This window comes from Taudactylus pleione, unplaced genomic scaffold, assembly GCF_031769625.1.
Source record: "Taudactylus pleione unplaced genomic scaffold, aTauple2 ptg000136l, whole genome shotgun sequence".
NCBI classification, from domain to species: Eukaryota; Metazoa; Chordata; class Amphibia; order Anura; family Myobatrachidae; genus Taudactylus; species Taudactylus pleione.
The window spans coordinates 6,198,932-6,220,985 of NW_028284538.1; the positions used below are offsets into that span (position 1 = coordinate 6,198,932).

The following is a 22,054-nucleotide window of genomic DNA, read 5'->3' on the forward strand; positions in this document are numbered from 1 at the left end:
CGGCATCAATCATTGCCTGAACACGCTGGTCAATCTGATGATAATGACAGATTGGGCATGTTCGGGGATGAGGGCGGGTGCCTGCACTGAACGACATATTTTTCAGTGTAGGCACTAAAGGGGATGAGGAACGACTGCACGATTACAATGTTGTAATCATACTATCATTCCTCCATCGGCATGTGGATACGCACCTTAACACTATACTACATATTGCATAAACAGCCATATCTGAATGACTAGATTCTTGCAATTAATATAAGGGAAGGTGTATATCCACTATAAATAGAAGTATGTACACAAGAATTTATTTAAAAAAATGTAATTAGAGGAATGATGCACACTGTATTACTATGGACATGCTAAGAATAATGTGTATTAATATGTATCTATATTGCATGTCATAATAAGCATAAGGAGAATAAAGATGCCTTATATTTAGGCTTCTCACACCTTTGTTGCCATGTCAAGGAGCATCTATAAATATTTCCTTAATTATCTTATATATTTCACTATTTTAAATAAAACAGATATATTAAGTAAATCCAATAAAAGTTATATTTTATTCTTCAGCTTGTGTGCCATATACAGATCCTTTTGTTCTTTAATCTAATTTTCAAACACAGCCTGTGACATGGCAGTTAGGAGCTGATTGTCTGGTACTTTATCTCCATCCAAGGCTTAGTAAATAGACCCCTTAGGCCACTGGCCTCCAAACCCGTAGCTCGCGGCCGTAATTTGGGTAGCTCTCCTAGCTGCAGTACTACTGAGTCAACTAGGAGGAAGTGACCTTTGACCAGGTCGTGGGTGGAGCGACGGGGAAGCACATCAGGTGATTGGCATAGGGCGACACAATACGTGACAGACATCACAGGAGTAGACTGCATTTGGGGCGAGTGGCTCCTGCCCAACCTTGCAGAAAAATCACACAGCAGCCCTGCCTATATCTTTTTCTCCTGTACTGTACTTACCTCCTTGAAGCCGGTAACTAAAAGTGAAATGTGCGACAATATCACAGTATAATGAAATGCATTGTTGTTTTCTATGAAACATTTTTTCTTTTTAATTAAATGATCTTTAATTTTTTGGTTATTAGCCAGATTTTTTTATTTTTTTAAATGTTAGTAGCTCTTCAGGAGGTTTCATTTCTCTCGAGTAGCTCACATCCCAATTAAGGTTGGCGACCACTGCCTTAGGCTTTCATAAAGTATGCACACTGGAAGGACTGCCTCTTTTCCTATTGGATCTCCCTCCGGTCTTCCCTGATTTTTCATTTCTATGTCTTTGTTCTATTTGTTGTTGTTTATTTGTTAACCCATTAACTTTTTCTTCCAGCCAGGACAGAGCCATCTTTTCCATTGGGCTTGTTGGGGAGTTGCCCAAGGGCCCGAAGCTTGTAGGGGCCCACCAACCTGCCCCCCTGCAGCCCGGCCAGTTGGTAAATTTGTGATATTTTTTATAAGCCAGCCGCCGGTGCACTGTATTCTGATCTAACCTACCCCACCCGGTGACAAGTACTCACCTCAGTCCCAGTTTCACTTCATCTGCCGGCTTCAGACAGAGTCTCTCTGCTTGTATGGGAGGTCTGATGGGCATAAAGGAGGGTTTAATTTTATTGACCATTTACATTTTTTTCCCATGAATGGATGGGTAGGGGCCCCAGTGCATTGCTTTGTCCAGGGTCCACACTACTGTTAAGAAAACCCTGAGCCAGGAACAGTTAGATGGAAAAGCATTGGTCACCCTTGTTTCCCTTTGCTCCATGGTAAGTCTTTTGTTTAGACCAGAGGGGTGGGGTGGTTACTTTTTGAAGAAAAGGTTGGGGATCAGGTCCAAGAGGAAGAGTGGTACCCTGGCATACCCAGGTAACATTGGGGGGTTTATGGATCCACCCCTATTATTTAATACAATGTGAGATTTGCTGTTGCTGGCAGCTTTAGTGCTTTCATACCATCTAAATTTCAATTACTTCTAGTTTGAATAATTACTGTGCCCAATTTCACGCCAATCCTGTTGTCAGTGTCTTTATTCATTATTATGGATTATTAGTTAAGTGTACATTATTTGGGTTTAAGCAACCTTGTAAGATAGTTAATTAATCTTTAAATAGAGGTTTTTCTAAACATCAAACAATAGTTTATAGTTTATTTGCTGTTTTGTAGTAAACTGTCCTTTATCAGTGTCTGGGCGGGATGCATGACGCATCGCATTCGGGATGTGATGCATCCCACCACTCTCTGCATGCATGCTGGCATTAGTTATGTTGGTATGTATGAACAGAATCACAAGGAACAGCTCTCTTGGTAAGAGCTGTCCTTTGTGAATGAGGGACTTCCTGGTCTATTACCCATTAGTCCCTTCGGTGTCATTCTGTGCATGCGCAGAATGACAAATGCATCACAGGGGGTGCTGGGAGGGGTCTGATTAGATCCCTCTCACAGCACTCTCTGAATATAAGCCCTATAGGGTAATGTGATCAGAAGATGGCGTTACTTACCGCATCCATGTCACATTCTGAAGCTAGGAATTCCTCTGAGGAGGACAGGGAGATGGGGGGTTAGGATGGTTAGGAGGCAATGAGGGGAGGGACAGTGCTGGAGTCCTCAATAATGGTCAGTCCCAGTTGTTGGCTAGACCTAACCAGAAGCGTGGAGTCTAACTCACTCTGTGGTCTTCACCAGTGACCCTTCCTCTTGGGATATGGGTTTTGCCACATCAAGTGAGAAGATCGTGGCCCTCTGGTTAGGCACCTGGGAGTGACAAGGAGACTAGAAAATGTCACTGCAATAAAAAGTGGAATGTTGCACTGGTATGCACTATGAGACATTGCTGGATACACCAAGAAGTGACACAGGAGGACAGGCACAGACTAGTTGGGAGTGATGATGAATAATGGAAGGTCAGGTACTGGATGCTTTGGGTAACTCTGAAGATCTGGACGCAGGTTAGTGTACTTGGTGTACTGTAGATCCAGACATGGGATACAATTAACTTGTGCAAGGAACTTAGACGCAGGTGAGTGAATTTGATACACTGCAGAAACAATCACAGAGGATATTAACTGCAGGGAACTCAGACACTGCTGAGTGTACTTGATACACTGCAGAAACAATTAAAGAGTACAAGTGGCTGGGCAGGGAACTCAGGTGCAGGTAGTGAACTTGATACACTGAAGATTCAGTCCCAGAATGCAGTAGCTGTGCAGGGAAAGCTACTGAATCTAGTGCTTGGGAACAGTACAGGAGGAGACACAGAAAACTTAGTAAATGAACCAGAGCTGGATAAACACAGGAGGATAAACTTACAGCAGTGCTGGAGGTTAACTAAAATAAGACATTAGGAATCCAGACATGGATATGCTCAGGAAGGCACAGGGGACAGAGACGTGAGCTGGCTCCAATGGTGCTAAAAAGCAAGACGCCGACTAGTTGTGGGATACACTATGAAAGTAACCTAGAGCATACCAGGACTACCATTAAGAGAGACCAGTCAGGTGATATGGACCAATATGGCTGCGCCCATACCCGCCACCACGGGAACAAGGACTCATGCACAATAGCCCTAGCAGACCCTGGGGAGAATACTCAGCCGCCACTCACCTCCACTCCCAGTGACTGAACACCTAAGACCAAGGACGCCGATCCCAGGCCGAATCCTATCAATCCAAGCATATGAGAAAAGCAGTCAAATCCGCTTTTTGGGGGTTTGACCGCATCATTTCTCCTGATGCTGAATTCCGACCTCTGTCTTCCCTTTTTAATAACGGTAAAACTCTTACTTGCCTCTTTAATACATGGGAAAAGAACAGTAACTGTAGCGCTAAGAGCAAGATATGTACATAGTAGGGTTATTCATTATTTGGATAGTCACAATATCATTAATTAAAGGAATTACTGGAGGACATATAGGAGTAAGGCCGGGTGCACACTACAATGATATCTGCATGATTTGTCATTTCTAGACAAATTGGAACGACAAATCATGCACATCATGCAGTTTGTATGCACAATTGTGCACTCCCACAGGTTGTACATGATATCTTTTGGTTGGCCGTGCTGCAAGACCAATCAGAAGATATTGTGTATGAGATGGTTCAGTTTAATGAACAACGGAATGAGATATCGTTCCGTCATTCATTAAATTACACAGTGTGTATGGGCAATCACGGATGGTCCAGGACAAAGGGAATTTGCCCCAATTTGCCCATCATTGTAATGTGTACCCACCCTATAAAATGAGACTGATTTCTGTCCATTTAATGTGGGTAATGAGCAATGACAAGTCTCATTTAATATTTTAACTGCTTGTTCTTTATTGAATTTAAAAAAATAACATTTTAAAAGACAAAAATAACAATAGGTTCAGCATTATGTTTTTTTTATTGCAACATTTTGAATTGATTTGCTTTCAGTAAAACATGGATATTTGTAAAAATACTAAATTGTAATTCTAACATTTCAATCATCTAACTGCAATGTAGAATCTAATTTTGAAGTGAAGTGAACTTGCAACTCATCATTTGTAACTTAAAATTTGTCACACTGGGTGCCTGCACAGTACACTTGTCAGGGCAAGACATGTCATCTGGCAGTTCTGGCAAATACCAGAAAGGCCAATGCCCAGATGGGTGTGGATTTGTTGCAGATCACAAGCCAATAGGAGCTCGTGGACCGGCAGCCAATCAGCAGTGCCTGATGGTCTGCGAGCTCCAATTGGCTTATGACCGGCACCAGATTTAAAGTACCGCTGGCTCTGTCTCTCCATGGCTTCTGCTGTCTGCTGGAGGCCCACACCAGATCCACATTGCTGATGGCACATAGGGGAGATTTGAGGCTGCTGGAGGGACACAGGAGGAGGTGAGCTAATGAGGGAGGCATAATGTGTAACATTTCTGTATTGAATAATAGGGGCATTACTGTATGAAATAATGTGCATAGGGCACTGCTTTGTTTTCATTATGTGTAAAAAGGGGCACTTATACTGTGTAGCATAATTTGTAAAGGGCATTACTGTGTGGCATAATGTGTAAAACACATTACTCTGTATGGCATAATAATATGTAAGGGGCATTACTGTGTGTGGCATAATGTGTAAGTGGCATTATATGTTATAAGGTACATTACTGTATAAGGCACAATGTGTAAGGGGTATTACTGTGTGTGGCATAATGTGTAAGGGGGATTACTGTGTGGCATATTTTATAAGGGGCACTACTACTGCATGGCATAATGTATTATAAGGGGCACTAATACTGTGTAGCATAATGTGTATAAGGAGTACTACTATGTGGCATAACCTGAATGGGCTCAGCATAGTGTAATGTGAATGGGCTCTACTGTGTGAAGTAACATGAATAAGGGGCACTACCGTGTGGTGTAGTGTGAGTAAGGGACCCTACTGTGTGGTGTAATGTAATGAAGGGGCACTACTGTGTGGTATAATATGATGAAGGGGCACTACTGTGTGGTATAATATGATGAAGGGGCTCTACTGTTTGCTAAATTTTAATTGAGGGTAATATTGTGTGGTCACGCCCCTTTCAAGCAAGACACAACATGTTTTTTTTGGCATGCGCTCTCCCTACTTTAATTCAGGATGGGGGCACTAATGCTCTTAATGTACACAAGGTACAAAAATGTGTAGTTATGGCTCTTTGTTCAGTACTCCCTGCCCTAAAAAAATCCTACAGTGAACACTATCTAATCCTGTTAAACTGCTAAGCTAGGGCTTGGTCAATTGGGAAAATGCCTTCCCTTTTCTTTGTGTGTGATCTATACCAATGAAGTGCCAGATTTATTTAACAGATTCAACCAAATACCAAATGTCTGACTATGGCACATGTCCTGCATTATGAGCTCTGCTGTGTGTTTTAATACAGATAACGCTGTACACTTATATGTTGTTCTAATATTAATTATATTTGTAAGAACATAGACTAAGAAGTGGGAGGAGTCAGTAATAGTAAGGGGAGGAGTCTATGCCAGGAGCCAGATGCTGATGCTAGGAGGGCCTGTATGCTTTAAATGTCTGGGCCTATTTTCAGTCCCAGTCCGGCCCTAACACTTGTTATGCACGTACTAAATTTAGCACGTTACAGTACATCCATACAGTATTTAAAGCTCAGATATGGCTGAGCAGAATATTACTGTAAATACTGGGGTGACATATTTATCATGCAACTGTGTATAATTGCTCAAGTGCAGTTTTGCAAACATACGTGAACTCTAATGGGTATATTTACTAAAGGGCAGGTTTTTAGAAGTGGAGATGTTGCCCAGAGCAACCAATCAGATTCTAGTTATTATCTTATAGAAGGTGCTAGATAATTGATAAGTAGAATCTGATTGGTTGTTATGGGCAACATCTCCATTTCTAAAAACCTGCACTTTAGTAAATATACCCCTAAGTCTCAACCCAAGTGAGTAAGTTAGGTAAACATTTACTAATGTGCTTGAAGAGTGAATCATTGTAAAATAACTGTTTATGCAGATATTACCTGCTGTCTACATGCAATTAAGAATGCTATTGTGTAGCTAGACCATTGTAAGCATTATAATAGTAAAGAGAATGCATCATACAAATTCACTATAATCTAGTAAACTCTGGGCCTGATTCAGAGATGGACGCTACTGCGATCACAGCTGCGAAAATATGCTAATTGTTCTAAAGCTTACCCGAGCATAAGGACGCTCATTGCTGCCTTCTCATATGTGTACAACACAGGGCCGGCTCTAGGGGTGTTCAACCAGTTCGGTCGAACAGTGGCACCACCCATAGAGGGTGCACCTCTCCCCAATATCCCAATTTCAGCAGGACAGTACTGACCCACTGTTCCACCTGTGGGCCGAAGTGGCCCATGGGTGGTCAAATCGGGAGGTTGGGGACCCCCACCGCCGCACAGCCAGACCCCAGAGTCTGAATGGATGCTTCGCGCATGTGCACAACATCCATTCAGTTACAGAGAGGGCTGGGGGAAGCCCAGCTAGTGAGGCTTCCTCCAGCCTGATGTTATTTGGAGGTGTGCCATGCGGGCACGCCTCCAAATAACGTCACATAGGGAGCGTGGCCTATGGTAATTAGGTCACACCCCCACTTTCGGTTGTGCGCGGCTGTGATGCACTGTTAAGAGCCGGCACAGGGCACTCTGACCCCTGGAGCCAGCCCTGGCATACAATGTAATTTACCTGCGTAAATATCAGTAACATCGATGCACATTCTACTGTGGCTTCTTTTGCTAGAATCGAGGCTGCATTAATATATGTGCCGGAATATGCAAGCCCTAAGATGTCCACAACCACTGCCTGTGCACACTGCAACATCTCTGGTGGTTCTGGAGACACCTCCATTGACACACTATCACATGCACTTTCGACACTTGTACCAGCTATATGGCAGATGCAGTTTCGTCATTGCGTGTGGTTTGTGTACTCCAAATCAGCACCAATGGCTCATACTGAGTTTATAGGCTGTGGCTTTGTAAACATTATGGGCTTGCTTCAGACAAGCACGCAAACCACATGCAATGCCGATGTTCATATAGATGAGCGATAATTTGCTACTGTGCATGTGAGAAATATTCTGAACACCCCTATGGCGCATGCGTTTCCGAGTTCATGCACAAATGTTCTGCTGTGATCGGGACCGATGGTATCAGAAATGGAGAGGCTAAACCATGGGCAATGACTGGGAGGTGGTCTGAAGTGAATGCCAAAAAATCCATCTCGTGGGCATGTTATGGGAGTGTTATGGGTGTGTCAGTGAAAGCAATTATGTTCTCGTATGTATAGCCGCTTCCATAGAGGCCATGTTCAGATGGAGAAACTGCACCTGCCATAGGTCAGATACAAGTATTAATGGTGTATGTGATGGTGCTCCGATAGTGTTTTGTCCAGAACCACCAGTAATGGTACTGCATGCACGGGCAGAGAAAGTGGGCATCTCAAGCCTTGTACATTCCAGCGCATGTTAGTACACCAGGGAAGGCTAAAACTAGCATTTGCATATTAGCATTGCTGACACTCTGGCAACATACCGTATGTTAGAGAAGATGCAGCAGAATCCACCTCTGAATCAGGCCTATATCCAGTCACAGACTACTCGCCACTCCTGTGTGCTGTATTCATGTGCATTATACAATCTAAAATGCAATTCTGTTATTTGTATGCGTTGTCTTATTGGGCTCTATACTGTGGAGGTGGTCCTGATTGAGCAAATGGTGGGAATGTTCTTGGAACTGTAGAAGGGTCCATGGTAACCAAAACATCATTCTGCAGCACAAACACCTGTAAGTAGAGATAACACAGTACAGCAACACATACATAAGTTAGGAATGTACAGTATTAAAATTAAAAAGCAATGTACCATGGGAACCTAAGGGTAAATTTACTAAGACTCGAGTCTGATCGAGTTTGTTCTTTTTTAAACTTGATTAACATTTCCGAAACTGAGGTGATTTGATGCTTCTGAATCTCACAAATTTACTAAGAAGTGAGTTCAGCTGTGACCGAGTTGGGCGATGATGAAGCAGATCGAGATTGTTCCCCTGAGTAGCAAGTTTAGATGATATTACTCATCTGAGATTGCAGTGTCTTCTCTCTGCCAAACTCTCATGAACAAGCGGCTTGCACATATGAGTGAGATATGTGAAGGCTGCTTGTGTGTTATACAGTACCTGTCAAAAAAGGGTTAAATGTGGAAAAAAAAGATGTAGGGTCCACTCCAAAAGAGCATAACCAGCCCCGGACTGCTCAGCCAGTCCTGGTTCCTAAAAATATGGGGAAAAAATGATTAGGGTTCCCCTGTATTTTTGGAACCAGCACTGGGCTACTGAGCCAGTCCTGATTGTAAAAAATATGGGGGAAAAATTTGTGTAGGGGTCCCCCTATTTTTGACACCAGCCTCCACTCCAGCCGTGGTGTAATGCCACAGCCAGGGGATCCTATCACCGGGTCTCCCAGGCCAAAGCATTATCACCCCAAGCCAGTCAGCTAATTCCAGGGATCTCAGGGGAGGTGGGGACCCCCCAATAAAGGTGTCCCCCCACTACTGAGCACCCCAGGCTTAGTCTGAAGCCCGGGGCTCATCCCTGCACCCCTTGAGCGGTGGGTGAGGGGGTAATAATGGTGTCAAAAAACAGCAACTATTGATTTTTACTATGGAACTACAGATGCCAGCAGGAGGCGCACCAGTACCTCGGCAAGAAAACCCACAAAACACACACCATAGAAAGTAAAATATTAATTCACACCTACCTTTTACTCAGTCACACATACCTGCTTCCCAAAGTTTGGTTCACTTCTCCACGTAGAATTCCGTGGGTGTACCTGTGAAAAAAGATCCTAAACCGACCTCCGTCCTTGGGCTAATAATGCTTTGGCCGGGGTGACTCGGTGATAGAGTCCACTAGCTGTGGCATTACACCCGGGCCGGATTTCAGACCAGTGCTGGTTTTAAGAATAGGGGGACCCCTACTCATTTTTACCCACATATTTTTAGGAACCAGACAAGGCTCAGGAGCCCAGGGATGGTTATGCTTTTTTGGGGGGACCCTACATCAGGGGCAGGCTGGGCCACGTGGCATCTGCCCCCCGAGCTGGAACTATATCAGTCCTAAGGGGCCGCCAGCTGCCTGCAGCTGAACACTGCATGAATGCCTGGCATTTTTCTTATTTTATTTGTAGTGCATACTGCAGCATGTCAGCCCTGTCATGTACGGCCATACAAAACACCGCTATTATGCAGGAAATGCACCACTGAGCAAGACCCAGGTTGCTCGGTGGCATGACAGTTCCTCCTACCTGCTGACTGCAGGACTGCTGGGAGTGGGAGTGTAATGCTGACCTTGTGATGCCTTGCTCCCAGTCAATGCCGCTGCAAAGGAGCCACCGGCCACGTGGGAGAGGAGACCAGGCATGCAAACGGTAATTGTTAGGTAACCTCGATCTGTAAAGATATAGGGGGCTGCAAAGACAAGGGGGCACAGAGTCTGTAAAGATAGGAGGGAATAAGGAGGCTGGAAAGATATGGGGCAGGAGGCTGGAAAGTTTGGTGGGGCAGAAGGAGGCTGGAAAGACAAGTGGGCACAGAGTCTGTGAAGAAGGAGCAGGAGGCTGGAAATACAAGGGGGAAAAAGGAGGCCGGAAAGACATGAGGGCACAGAGACTGTAAAGATAGGGGGCAGAAGAAGGATGGAAATATAGGAGTCAGGAGGTTGTAAAGATTGGGGGGCAGAAGGAGGCTGGAAAGACAAGAGGGCAGCAGGAGGCCAGAAAGACAATGGGGCACAGAGTCTGAAAAGATAGGGATGCAGGTGGATTGAAAGATAGGGTTGCAGGAGGCTGGAAAGATAGGGGGAAGGAGGCTGGAAGCTCAAGTGACATGGGGCAGGAGTAGACATGGATCAGGAGGTTAAAATGACAGATTAGTAGGTTTAAATCACACAGTGAGTTGGAGGTGAAATGGAGTTGGAGGCAACAAGGGTAAGAGGGCCGGAGAGATAGGAGGCTAGAGGGGACATGGGGCTGGAGACTAGAGGGGACATGGGTCCAGAGGCTGGAGATGACATAGGGAGCTGGAGGGGACATGGGGCAGGAGGTGACACAGGGAGCAGGAGGCTAGAGGAGAAACAAGGCAGGAAGCTGGAATGGCACAGGCATTTGGAGGAGACATGGGGTAGGAAGATTGAATGTTGCAGGGATCTTGAGATGACACAGCGAGCATGAGGCTGGAATGATGAAGAGATCTGGGGGAGACACAGAACAGGAAGCTGGGGAGACAGGAGGCAGGAAGCTGGAATAGCACAGGGATCTGGGGGAGACACATGGCAGGAAGCTGGAATGACACAGAGATCACAGGGAGTAGGAAGCTGGTGGAAAAATGAGGCAGGAAGCTGGAATGGCTCGGGGATCTGGAGGTGACACAGTGAGCAGGAGGCTGGAATGACACAAAGATCTGGGGAGACACAAGGCAGGAAGCTGAGGGAGACATGGGGAAGGAAGCTGGAATAGCGCAGGGACCTGGGTGTGACACATGGCAGGAAGCTGGAATGCTGCAGGGATTGGAAGGTGACACATGGAGCAAGAGGCTGGAGATGACACGGGATATGTAGCTGGAAAGACATGGGGATAGATGAGACACAGAGCAGGAGCCTGGAGTGGCATATGGACAAAAGACCAGATGGGACACAGGTAGCCAGATGGGAAACAAGTGGCGAGTCTGGTAGAGCCTGTGTAGAATGATAATGACATTAGTTATATTCCTACACAAACAGGCATCTTCTGGACAATGGGATTTCCTACATGAATAGTGAATACCGACTGAAGACCCAGTCTGCCCAGGGAGAATCTATTTCTTCAAAGGTTCCCCATTGCAGACAAACCTCCATAAAGGTAAGGTCAGGTGTACTTTTATTTCATATTCACACGCTGTGCCTGTGCCAAATATATTAGAATTGCACGTAGTTATATGTACTGGGATTTTGGTATTGCAGAGAGTGTCCAATGAGGTGCAAAACAAAAGATGTGGAAATGCAATCCCACAGAAGACAGTCCATTGCTCTGCTCTCTCTACAATTCCAAAACCCCAGCACATGTACTATGTGCAATTTTATTTGGCACAGGTACCATGCAAACAGTCCAGTCGCAGTGATCCCCCCTCCCATCCCTTTCTCACTGCCCCCTTCTCATCCTGCCCAGTGCTTTCCCCATCCAGCCCAGTGTTCCCCAACATCTCAATGACTCCCCATCCCAGTGTCTACCCATTCTTTCCCCAACCAGCCCACTGCCTCATTCAAAATGCATCTTAGCAAGACACCCCCAGCCACTCCAGTCACAGTGTCCCTCCATCATTCAGCCTAGAGTTCCCCTATCCCACCACCAGCTCACTGCCCTCTTTCCATCTAGCCCAATGCCTCCCTATATATCACCCACTGCCTCTCCCCATTCTCCTCTACCTGTCACCCAGTGCCTTTCACCCTCTACCTGGTGTCACCCACTGCCTCTCCCTGTCACCCACTGCCAGTCACCCACTATTTCTCCCTGACTGCCTAACCCAGAGGTCACCCACTGACTCTCCCTGTATCCCTCTCCCTGGCATCACCCACTGCCTCTCTCTATCACCCTCTCCCCATCACCCTCTGATTCTCCCCATTGCCCTCTTCTGTCAACCTCTGCCCTTTACAAAGCATCACCCTCTCCCATTCACCCTCTGTTTCTCCCTATCACCCATTGCCTCTCCCTGACACCCTCTCCCCATCACCCTTTCCTGTCACCCACTGCCTCTCCATCTCCCACTATCTCTACCCTTCACCCATCTCTGCTGTCACCCACTGCCTCTCCCCATTATCCTCTACATCACCCTCTGCCACCCCCTGGAGACACCTTCTGACTCCCCCTGTCACTCATTCCCTGGCATCACCGACTGACACTGGGGCACACGCAAAATAAGCTGTCATGGTACCACCCTTTCATTTTGGTCTGGATCAGCTGTGGCTGGAGACAGGCAGAGGATGCAGCCGGGCCATTCTGTTTGTGTTACACACATAATTGGAGCAAATGATAACCATCTTCTGGCTGTCTCTCCCAGCCGCAGCATGTATATGGTGATACCGCCCACCCATGCTCATAGGCTGCTGATTGGAGGAAGGCTCTGTTCATCCACCAGTCACAGTGGTGGGGATTTCCACCAATCAAAATGCATGAGGCTGCAGATACAAACTAGGGACGGAGAAGGCTGCTGGTAGGGTGAGTACCTTGTGTGGGCCGCCTAGCAGGTTAAATTTCAGCAATGTTACTGTTATTGTACTGTGTGTTTGTATACAGATGTGTCCTCATACACCTCTCCGTTTTTGCTTCATTTGGCATGAGATGCCAGCACAGCTAAGACACTCCACAATGAGTAACAATTGGATTGATCCCAAATTTTGGGGGGTCTGCAAATGTATTTGCAAAAAGTAGCAGATTAAACTACAAATTTTGAGAAAAATCCCAAGGCGTGGCTAATTTGCAAATTTAAAGGCACACCAAATTTAGCCATATGGCTACATTTTAGAAAAGGTGTATGTGGAGTTGTGGACACATCTGTATGTGTGTGTGTGTGTGTGTGTATATATATATATATATATATATATATATATATGTAAACAGAAGTCCGGCACTCAATGAACAGGTTTCTGTTCCAGGGTGCCAGATCCATCCATGTATTCCATGACTGAATCATCTAATAACCTGGAAAAGCATTTAAAGGAAGCATTGGCATTGGGAGGGTCTAACTTAGAAGAGATGCGAGACCTACAAAATTGTTCCACCCGACTAGGTGGTTCATCCTGTTGTGAGGATGCTTGGTTGGAAAAATGTTCCTGTAGTTGCAGTTTTCTCCCAAACCTGTAGAAATTTAAATTCCAGTCAAAATCTGAATGTGCATTTGTTGGAATATATGAAAGTCCTCTATTAAGAACACTGGTTTCATGTTTGGTAAGGGTTCTGCTAGACAAATTGAAAATTACTGGCGTTGTCTCAGTGGGGGGCAGCCTACCCCTCTTCTTTTGGCCCCCTCTCCTCGTGTAGCCTCTCCTGCACCTGGGACCTGAGGTCTGAAACCGGTCCCTAAAGGGATCTGTGTACTTCAATTGCCTTCATCACCATCCGATTTCATGAAATCACTGTCACTCTGTGGTGTATACCTATCCACGTTATCTCCCCATGGAGGTGTGTTGATCTAAAGAATCTTCTCTCATATCTTTTAGGCTCTCTGTATGTGTCTCCTCCAAAGGTCCACCGGTAAACCCGGTTATCCTCATAGTCCTGAAAGACTTTGGTCAATTTGAGTTTTTTAAATTTAATTAACTCCTGCTGATAACTGTCGCATTGGGTTTTGTTACTTGGTTATTCAATTGGTGGCGGTGTCTGCACCCGATGTTAATCTCCTCAAAGAATGTAATTTTTTGTTTGACCAATTCCAACTCCCTGGCTGATTCCTAAAAAACCAGGAGCATGAGGTCAAATGAACATTTGTTCAGTACCGCCACCCACCTGTGGCAAAACTCCTATTTGGTGATCGTAAAAAAAACCCTTCTTAAATTGGAAACCAAGTGGATAATGAGACTAGATACGGTTTCTCCTAAAGGCCTGAATGAGAAAGTTTGCTGGAACAGTCTGATTTAGTATTTTTTCTGCTCAGTATTATCATGTGATACTTCCTGAATCAGTAACCTGTTTAGTTATTGTCCTGATTATGTATCTTTTATTCTGGTATAGTTCTGACACTGTAGCGGTGAAGGTTCATATGTACTACGGTGGTTTATTTATTTTTTGTTTCCATAGTTTCTGCATCTCGAAAAAGGTGTTTGTTAACATATTTATGTATATATATATATATATATATATATATATATATTTACACAAAAAAAATAGCCCTTGTCAGGTGTTGCTCTTAATTAAGTTATGGCTGCTCCACTATAATTTTATGTCACTTTTTCTTTTTGGGAGAAAACCTGGGGGGACTCACTTGGGTTTGCCCTCAAGCCTGAAAGTTGCCAGCCAGCCCGTGCCTTAAATTATTATTTTTTAAATATTAACCCTTTAGATAAGGTTTACATGCAGAAACATACACAAATCAAACTGAGCTGCGTATGTTTCTGCCAAAATCGTAGATCAGGAGGTGGTCTATTTGAAAGGTAAACAAATATTAGTGGTGCGCTTTGGAACAATGCAAATGTGGCTGATTGAAGGATACACTGTGCTGGTAATTAGAATGCACAGTGTCCCGTAGTTAAATTCTAAAGTCCCAACTCTCAAACTGTAAAAATCTCAGACTGTAGGCAGGGTGTTCTTAAAACTGTAGAAAATGACTTGCTGGATGATATACGTTGTCTTTTCCCTGACCGGGTTAAAGTATGTCTGAAAAATACTACTGTCTCTCTTTAAGAATTGTCCTTAAATAGTCCCAGTGATTGACAAAGTGTAATATCTGTAGGATGGGCGTTCTTACAGTAAGGTTCCAGGTACTGGAAGTGCCTTTATCTCCTCTCCACCTCAAATATAATATAATATAATAGCACAGTATCAGGGACTAGGTACGCTATAATGCAGGTAGGTAAGGTTGGATTGTACTTACCCCATATGTTGTGTCGCTCCTGCTGGTTCTCCTTGTCCCGGTGCTTGTGTGATGCTTATGAGGGGATGTTCTGGGTAGGAATGGCTGCCGCACATGGAATCATACTGTGAACAACTACAGACTCTGGTCTGATTAAACTGCTTTATTTGCAAGTAGGATGGATACTCAGAGGAGTCCTACCATCTATAAAACTTCCCATACATAGGGAACATAAGCTATACACATAACAGTGTTAATGACTATTTAGAATAAAGTCTCTCATAAAAGTCTCCCATAAAAGTCTTTCATAAAAGTTCTGTCAATGGGGGGCGTGGCCCAACGCGTTTCATCCGGTTTTCGCGGAAAAAGTCCTTCAATCAGCCGCATTTGCATTGTTCCAAAGCGCACCACTAATATTTGTTTATTATTGCTCAGAGAGGATGGGATACCTCTACTAGTGGCGCAGCTAGGGACAATTCACAGATAAGACTAAGAGCGCTGTAAACCCCCACTTGTTTATACTATTTGAAAGGTAGTTTGCTACAATTACACCCAAGATTGTAATCTCATTTATTAGTAAATTCCAGAGTTATATCTTTTTCATGAAAAGCACTTCAGAGTTTGGCCAATGATGAGTTTGTTCGAGTTTGCAACCTAACCCGAGTTTAAAAAAATGCCTAAACTCACCCAAGATTGCAATCTCGACCAAACTTGAATCTTTAAAATGTACCCCTTAGTCAATGAAGGAAAGGAAGTTTAGAGCACTAGTTACCCATAGTGCTGATTGAATTTTATATAATATTCATACTAATTTAGTTTATAGCAGTGGAGGTGCTGCCTGAGAGACAGGACAATATGTTAATAAAAAGGGCACTCTTGAGGTTGGGGCACTTGGCCTCCAGCTGCACCTACTGCGTCATATCGCCCGAGCCTTCCCTGTCTTTCTATTGCTTTCAAGTCCATTCCTTCCGTGTTTTCTACCTATGCTACTTTTGTATTATGGTCATCTACAGTCTCTTAGGCTCTTCTACCTACTTTCTTGATAACCTTCATGCCTCTTCTCCTCCCTTCCTTATCCTTAGTGACATCACATCCCCATTGACAACCACCCTGACACTGCTGCCTCCAAACTTCTCTCACATCCTCCTTTGGCCTATCCCAATGGTCCTGCTCCCCCACTCACAAACTTGGTTACTCCTTCAACCTAGCCTTCACCTACTCTGACAATTGCTCTGATCTCTGTAACTTTTCTTTCCTGCTTACAGACCACTACTTTTTCACATTCACTCTTTACTCTCCTCCTGCTCCCAAAACCTCTTTCATCAAATGCAATCTAGACAACCTTGACCAAGCTTCCTTTTATTCCTTGCTTGAATCATTGTTATTCCCTATGTTACGATCTGCGGTTAAGCAGATAATTTTTATTGCTACTGAGACACTGCATTTCATTTCAATGTCTGTCTGTGTACTGATCTCATGTGTTCAGTAATTGCTCTCTGTCTCTGTACAGTATCAGCTGCACACTAATTGATTGCCTTGTCTGTGTGCACAGGCCAGGTGCAGGAGTCTGTCATTAGGGAGGCTTACAGGGCATACTCGGATTGGGTCCTGTATCTGTTAAACTGCAGCCAGTCCTTCACTCCTTGCCGGTGATAGAGTTTCTCATACTTCCAATTGTTCCAATCTCCTGATTGCAGTCGATTTCCTGAGCAAGTTTACTGTGTTTCTCACCTGCCGTTTATATCCTACTGGCGGCACAGCCTGCATTCCACCTGCATTCCATCACTGCCACCACCCTCCCCCCCTCTGAGCTAATATCATGTATCAGGTGGTGTGGGGAGGATGGCGGGGACACTTGAGCCAGCCCTGAGGCCATCAACCCTTCTGGTATTTGGCACAAGGTGTCAGATGGCCAATACAGCCCTGCCCAGAGTCTATGGCGCATGCACAGGTTACCCGGAAAATGGTGCAGCAGCCATTTTCATGGCAATTTCCCTACTGCACATGTGGAAAACGCCAGGAAAATTACCGCAGCTGATACCGCCAATGTGGGATTCCAGGGAGGTAAGTATTAAATACCCTGCACCCATTATAGATATGCCCCTGAATATTATTAGTTATTTGTCCGCTACAAACTCTGCAGAGCACGTACAGTACTATACTTTGCGGAATTTATCTGAGGTAACATCCAAAATTCTCTTACCTGGGGAACATTTGGTGTTTCATGTGCTAGGGACTGACATCCAAAAATGGAGACAGAGAGGGACACACAGAACAGCAGCAGATTTGTTATAAGGAGAATAGACAGAACGGCATTCTGGCTGTTCTGCAAACACAAAATCAAAAGAAACACTATATCATTGGGTACACAATGGAGATGCTTATTGGTTATCATGTAATTAATGTGACATTTATAAAGTGGGGCTTAAATTCACACCGTTATTCCCTGCAAGACTGGCTCTTTTATGCAGCGGCTTCTCTACCTCCCTGTTACACTGGGAATCTGGTGCTGTGGCACAGGTAAGGTGCTACTTTTAAGAAAATGGGGTACTATTTGCAGGAATGGGGAGGCAGTTCAAGTAGATACTTCCATCTTTATCTTCTGATGCAACAATTCAAGAGGAAGTTGTCACAAATCCTTCATCATCCTCAGCACCAAGTGGCCTAACATGGAGTCTGTGTCTTTGAGTAAAGGTTCACATATTTGGACAAAAAGATGCAGAGTCATTAAAACTTCTGCAAGACTTATTGGGTGCTGATTCAGCAGAGGACAGAATTGCAAAGCCACACACAAGCAGCTTTGCAATTCCGTCCTTGCTAAAATGCAAATGCAGCAGGAGGTGTCCGACACCCCTTGCTGCAACTGCCATCCAAGTGCTGCGACTAGTGGTCGCAATGTTAAATGGCACCGGCCAGCTGAGTAAGCCTCAGCTTATACAGGCTGGACGACATGCAAGGCCTGTGTACACAGACCATGGCCTTGCTACTCCCGGAAAAAGCAGGCAGTCCCTACACGCAATCATGCAGGACTGAATCTGCATTCAGCACTGCTAAATCAGGCCCATTAAGCAGATATGACTCCTAATTTACTGTATGAAACATAACTTGTTGTTCTAGAAGGTTTTACAGTTTCACGTGTTTTCGGTTAATGTTTATGTGATGTCAGAAATGTTCGTTGAATGTAACTACATTTAATTTGTCAAAAACAATAAAGTACACACACACAGATATGACAACAATGTCATGGGCCATCGATGGTAGTAACCTTTGCTATGCCATACAATTGAAGTTTCACACATGCGCAGAGGTGATGCACATCCATCTCTACATACTGTATGAGCCATAGCTGTGAAGTTAGATAGAAAGACCAATGAAGGCCACCAATGGAGAGAGAATGGGATGGGCCATCCATTTTGGATGGCACACTCACTGCTTTATATGAGACTGGGGCAGGGCTAGTCTACTGTTGAGCTTAGCCTGTCAAGTCAGCAAGGCAGATCAGCCCATCCCGGTACATACACTAAGTTGTGTGTGTGTGTAAGCCGGAGCCAGGGGGCTGTGCAAGGCTTCTGGCTGATAAGCTAGTAACCCTGCGCAGCAGCTGCAGCACCCTGTCTGCAAGCGTGAAAAGCAAACCATCAGGCCCATGGCTACCGTCAATGGTGGGAATCCATTTGTATCTCCACCATTGATGATAAAACCGTCAGCCATCAGTGGGTGGCCGATTTAGGGAGAGAAGTAGAACAGCAATGAGGAGATGATGATGCCTGTGTCTACCTGTAATAATGCAAGTATTACCAACAAGAAATAAAAATGCATATTCAACATGTGTGATTCTTCATTGCTATAACAAAAGTGAACATTAGAACATAACGGGGGACATCTGATTACCTGTGATGCTCTCAGCCAAAATAAAGTGTCATTTGCTTGCAAATTTGTTATCAACTATTACCAATATTAGATATTTTATGTTGCCCTTATACATGGACATGACCACAGCTTCTGTATAACTGTATTTACCTCACTGCTATCATCATTTCCATTAGTTAGCTATTATACATATTTTCTCTTTCATATACAGTATATATTAGGGGTGTGCACCGGCCACTTTTCGTGTTTTGTGTTTTGGTTTTGGATCTGGATCTTTCTTTGTGTTTTGGATCTGGATTGGTTTTGCCAAAACCACCCTTCCGTGTTTTGGGTTCTGGGTTTTTGTGTTTTGGATCTATATTTTTTTTTTAAAAGAGCATAAAAACAGCTAAAATCACAGAATTTGTGGGTTTTTCTGCTCCTATGCTATTATTAACCTCAATAACCTTAATTTCCACTCATTTCCAGTCTATTCTGAACACCTCACACCTCACAATAGTGTTTTTATGTCCAAAGGTTGCACCGAGGTAGCTGGATGACTATGCTAAGCAATACGAGTGGGCGGCACAAACACGTGGCCCATCTAGGAGTGGCACTGCAGTGGCAGACAGGATGGCAGTTTGAAAAACTAGGCCCCAAACTGTACATAATGCAAATGAAAAAAAAAGAGGTGCAAGATGGAATTGTCCTTGGGCCCTCCCACCCACCCTTATGTTGTATAAACAGGACATGCACACTTTAACAAACCAATCATTTGAGCGCCAGGGTCTGCCACACGACTGCGGCTGAAATGATTGGTTCGTTTGGGCCTCCACAAAACAAGCTGGCAATTAATCTGTCCCTCCACAAACTGGCTCTACGGAGGCAAGATGTCGTCCTCATCCTCTTCATCCTCTTCAGTGTTGTGTACATCCTCATCCTCACAGAGTATTAATTCGTCCCCGCTGGAATCCACCACCACAGGTCTCTCTGTAAACTCTGGAGGCTGGTCTCCCTGGAAGAGTTGATAATTCATTTTTATGAACATCATCTTCTCCACATTTTGTGGAAGCAACCTCCTACGCCTTTCGCTGACAAGGTTCCTGGCTGCACTAAACACTCTTTCGGAGTACACACTGGAGGAGGGGCAACTCAGGTAAAATAGAGCCAGTTTGTACAGGGGCCTCCAAATTGCCTCTTTTTCTCGCCAGTACAGGTACAGACTGTCTGACATGCCTACTTGGATGCTGTCACCGATGTAATCCTCCACCATTCTGTCAATGGTGACAGTATCATATGCAGTGACAGTAGACATGTCAGAAATTGTTGCCAGGTCCTTCAGTCCAGACCAGATGTCCAAACTTGGTCCTGCGTGCCCTGCATCACCGCCAGCAGGTTGCTTAGGATACCTAAGTTTTTTCCTGGCAGCCCCAGTTGCGGGAGAAAATGAAGAAGGAGCTGTTGACGTGTAACGTTCCGCTTCAGCTGACAGTGTGTTCACCAGCAAGTCTTTGCACCTCTGCAGGCTTGTGTCGGCTGGAAAGAGAGACACCACATAGGCTTTAAACCTAGGATCAAGCATGGTGGCCAAAATGTAGTGGTCTGATTTCAACAGATTGACCACCCTGGAATCCTGGCAAAGCGAATGAAGGGCTTCATCCACAAGTCCCACATGCTGAGCGGAATCGCTCCATCTTAGCTCCTCCTTCACTTTCTCCAGCTGCTTCTGCAAAAGCCTGATGAGGGGAATGACCTGACTCAAGCTGGCAGTGTCTGAACTGACTTCACGTGTGGCAAGTTCGAGGGGCTGGAGAACCTTGCACAACACGGAAATCATTCTCCACTGTGCTTGAGTCAGGTGCATACCCCCTCCTTTGCCTATTTCATAGGTGGATGTATAGGCTTGAATGGCCTTTTGCTGCTCCTCCATCCTCTGAAGCATATAGAGGGTTGAGTTCCACCGCGTTACAACCTCTTGCTTCAGGTGATGGCGGGGCAGGTTCAAGAGTGTTTGCTGGTGCTCCAGTCTTCGGCACGCAGTCGCTGAATGACGAAAGTGGCCAGAAATTTTTCGAGCCACCCAAAGCGTCTCCAGCACGCCCCTGTCGCTTTTCAGAAAATTCGGCACCACCAAGTTTATTATGTGAGCAAAACATGGGACTTGCTGGAATTTGCCAAGATGTAATGCCCGCACAATATTGGTGGCATTGTCAGATATCACAAATCCCCAGGAGAGTCTAAGTGGGGTAAGCCACTGGGCGATGATTTCCCTGAGTTTCTCTAAGAGGTTGTCGGCGGTGTGCCTCTTACTGAAACCGGTGATACACAGCATAGCCTGCCTTGGAATGAGCTGGCGTTTCTGAGATGCTGCTACTGGTGATGCTGCTGCTGTTGCTGCTTAAGGTGATACATCTACCCAGTGGGCTGTCACAGTCATATAGTCCTTCGTCTGCCCTGTTCCACTTGTCCACATGTCCGTGGTTAAGTGGACATTGGGTACAATGGCATTTTTCAGGACACTGAGGACACTTTTGGTGACGTTTCTGTACAGTCTTGGTATCGCCTGCCTAGTGAAGTGGAATCTAGACGGGATTTGGAACCGTGGACACACTACCTCCATCAATTGTCTAAATCCCACTGCACTAATGCCGTATACTGGACGCACATCTAACACCAACATAGCAGTCAAGGCCTCAGTTATACATTTTGCTTCAGGATGACTGCTGTCGTACTTCATCCTCCTCGCAAAGGACTGTTGGAGGGTCAATTGTTTAGTAAAAGTAGTGGTGTTCCTACTTCCTCTCCGGGATGATGAACGACTCCCAGCAGCAGCCACAGCAGCAGCGGCAGCAGGAGGCGTAGCAATGCAGGATCCTCCGGAGGAATCCCGGATAGGAGAGTCAGTCATGCCAGTGACATGGCCTGCAGGACTACTTCCGATCCTGACTAAGGAGGAAATTGACGAGGAGGGAGTTGACGGTGTGGTTTGCAGGCGCTTGGATACAACAGGACAACGGGATTTAGGTGTCCCTGAACTGCTTACGGTCTTAGCCAAAGTTTCTGAACTTGACAGTAACTTTTTATGAACACGCTGCAGGTGCCGTATAAGGGAGGA

General features: G+C 45.0%; 1 protein-coding gene across 2 annotated transcripts in view; it reads right to left on the bottom strand.

The window, feature by feature from the left end:
- Window positions 1-6,380: 6,380 nt before the first annotated feature.
- Window positions 6,381-22,054, bottom strand: part of LOC148522943 (membrane-spanning 4-domains subfamily A member 4A-like) — a 107,159-nt gene continuing 91,485 nt past the window's right edge. The window contains exons 6-7 of one of the 2 annotated variants that reach the window (XM_088473582.1): window positions 17,294-17,416; window positions 6,381-8,282 (exon numbers count right to left, since the gene is read on the bottom strand). In XM_088473582.1, coding sequence (XP_088329708.1) covers window positions 8,172-8,282; window positions 17,294-17,416 — 234 coding nt within the window. In that variant the 3' untranslated portion in view covers window positions 6,381-8,171. The remainder of the gene's footprint in view (window positions 8,283-17,293; window positions 17,417-22,054) is intronic. The other variant, XM_088473584.1, reaches the window with a different exon arrangement.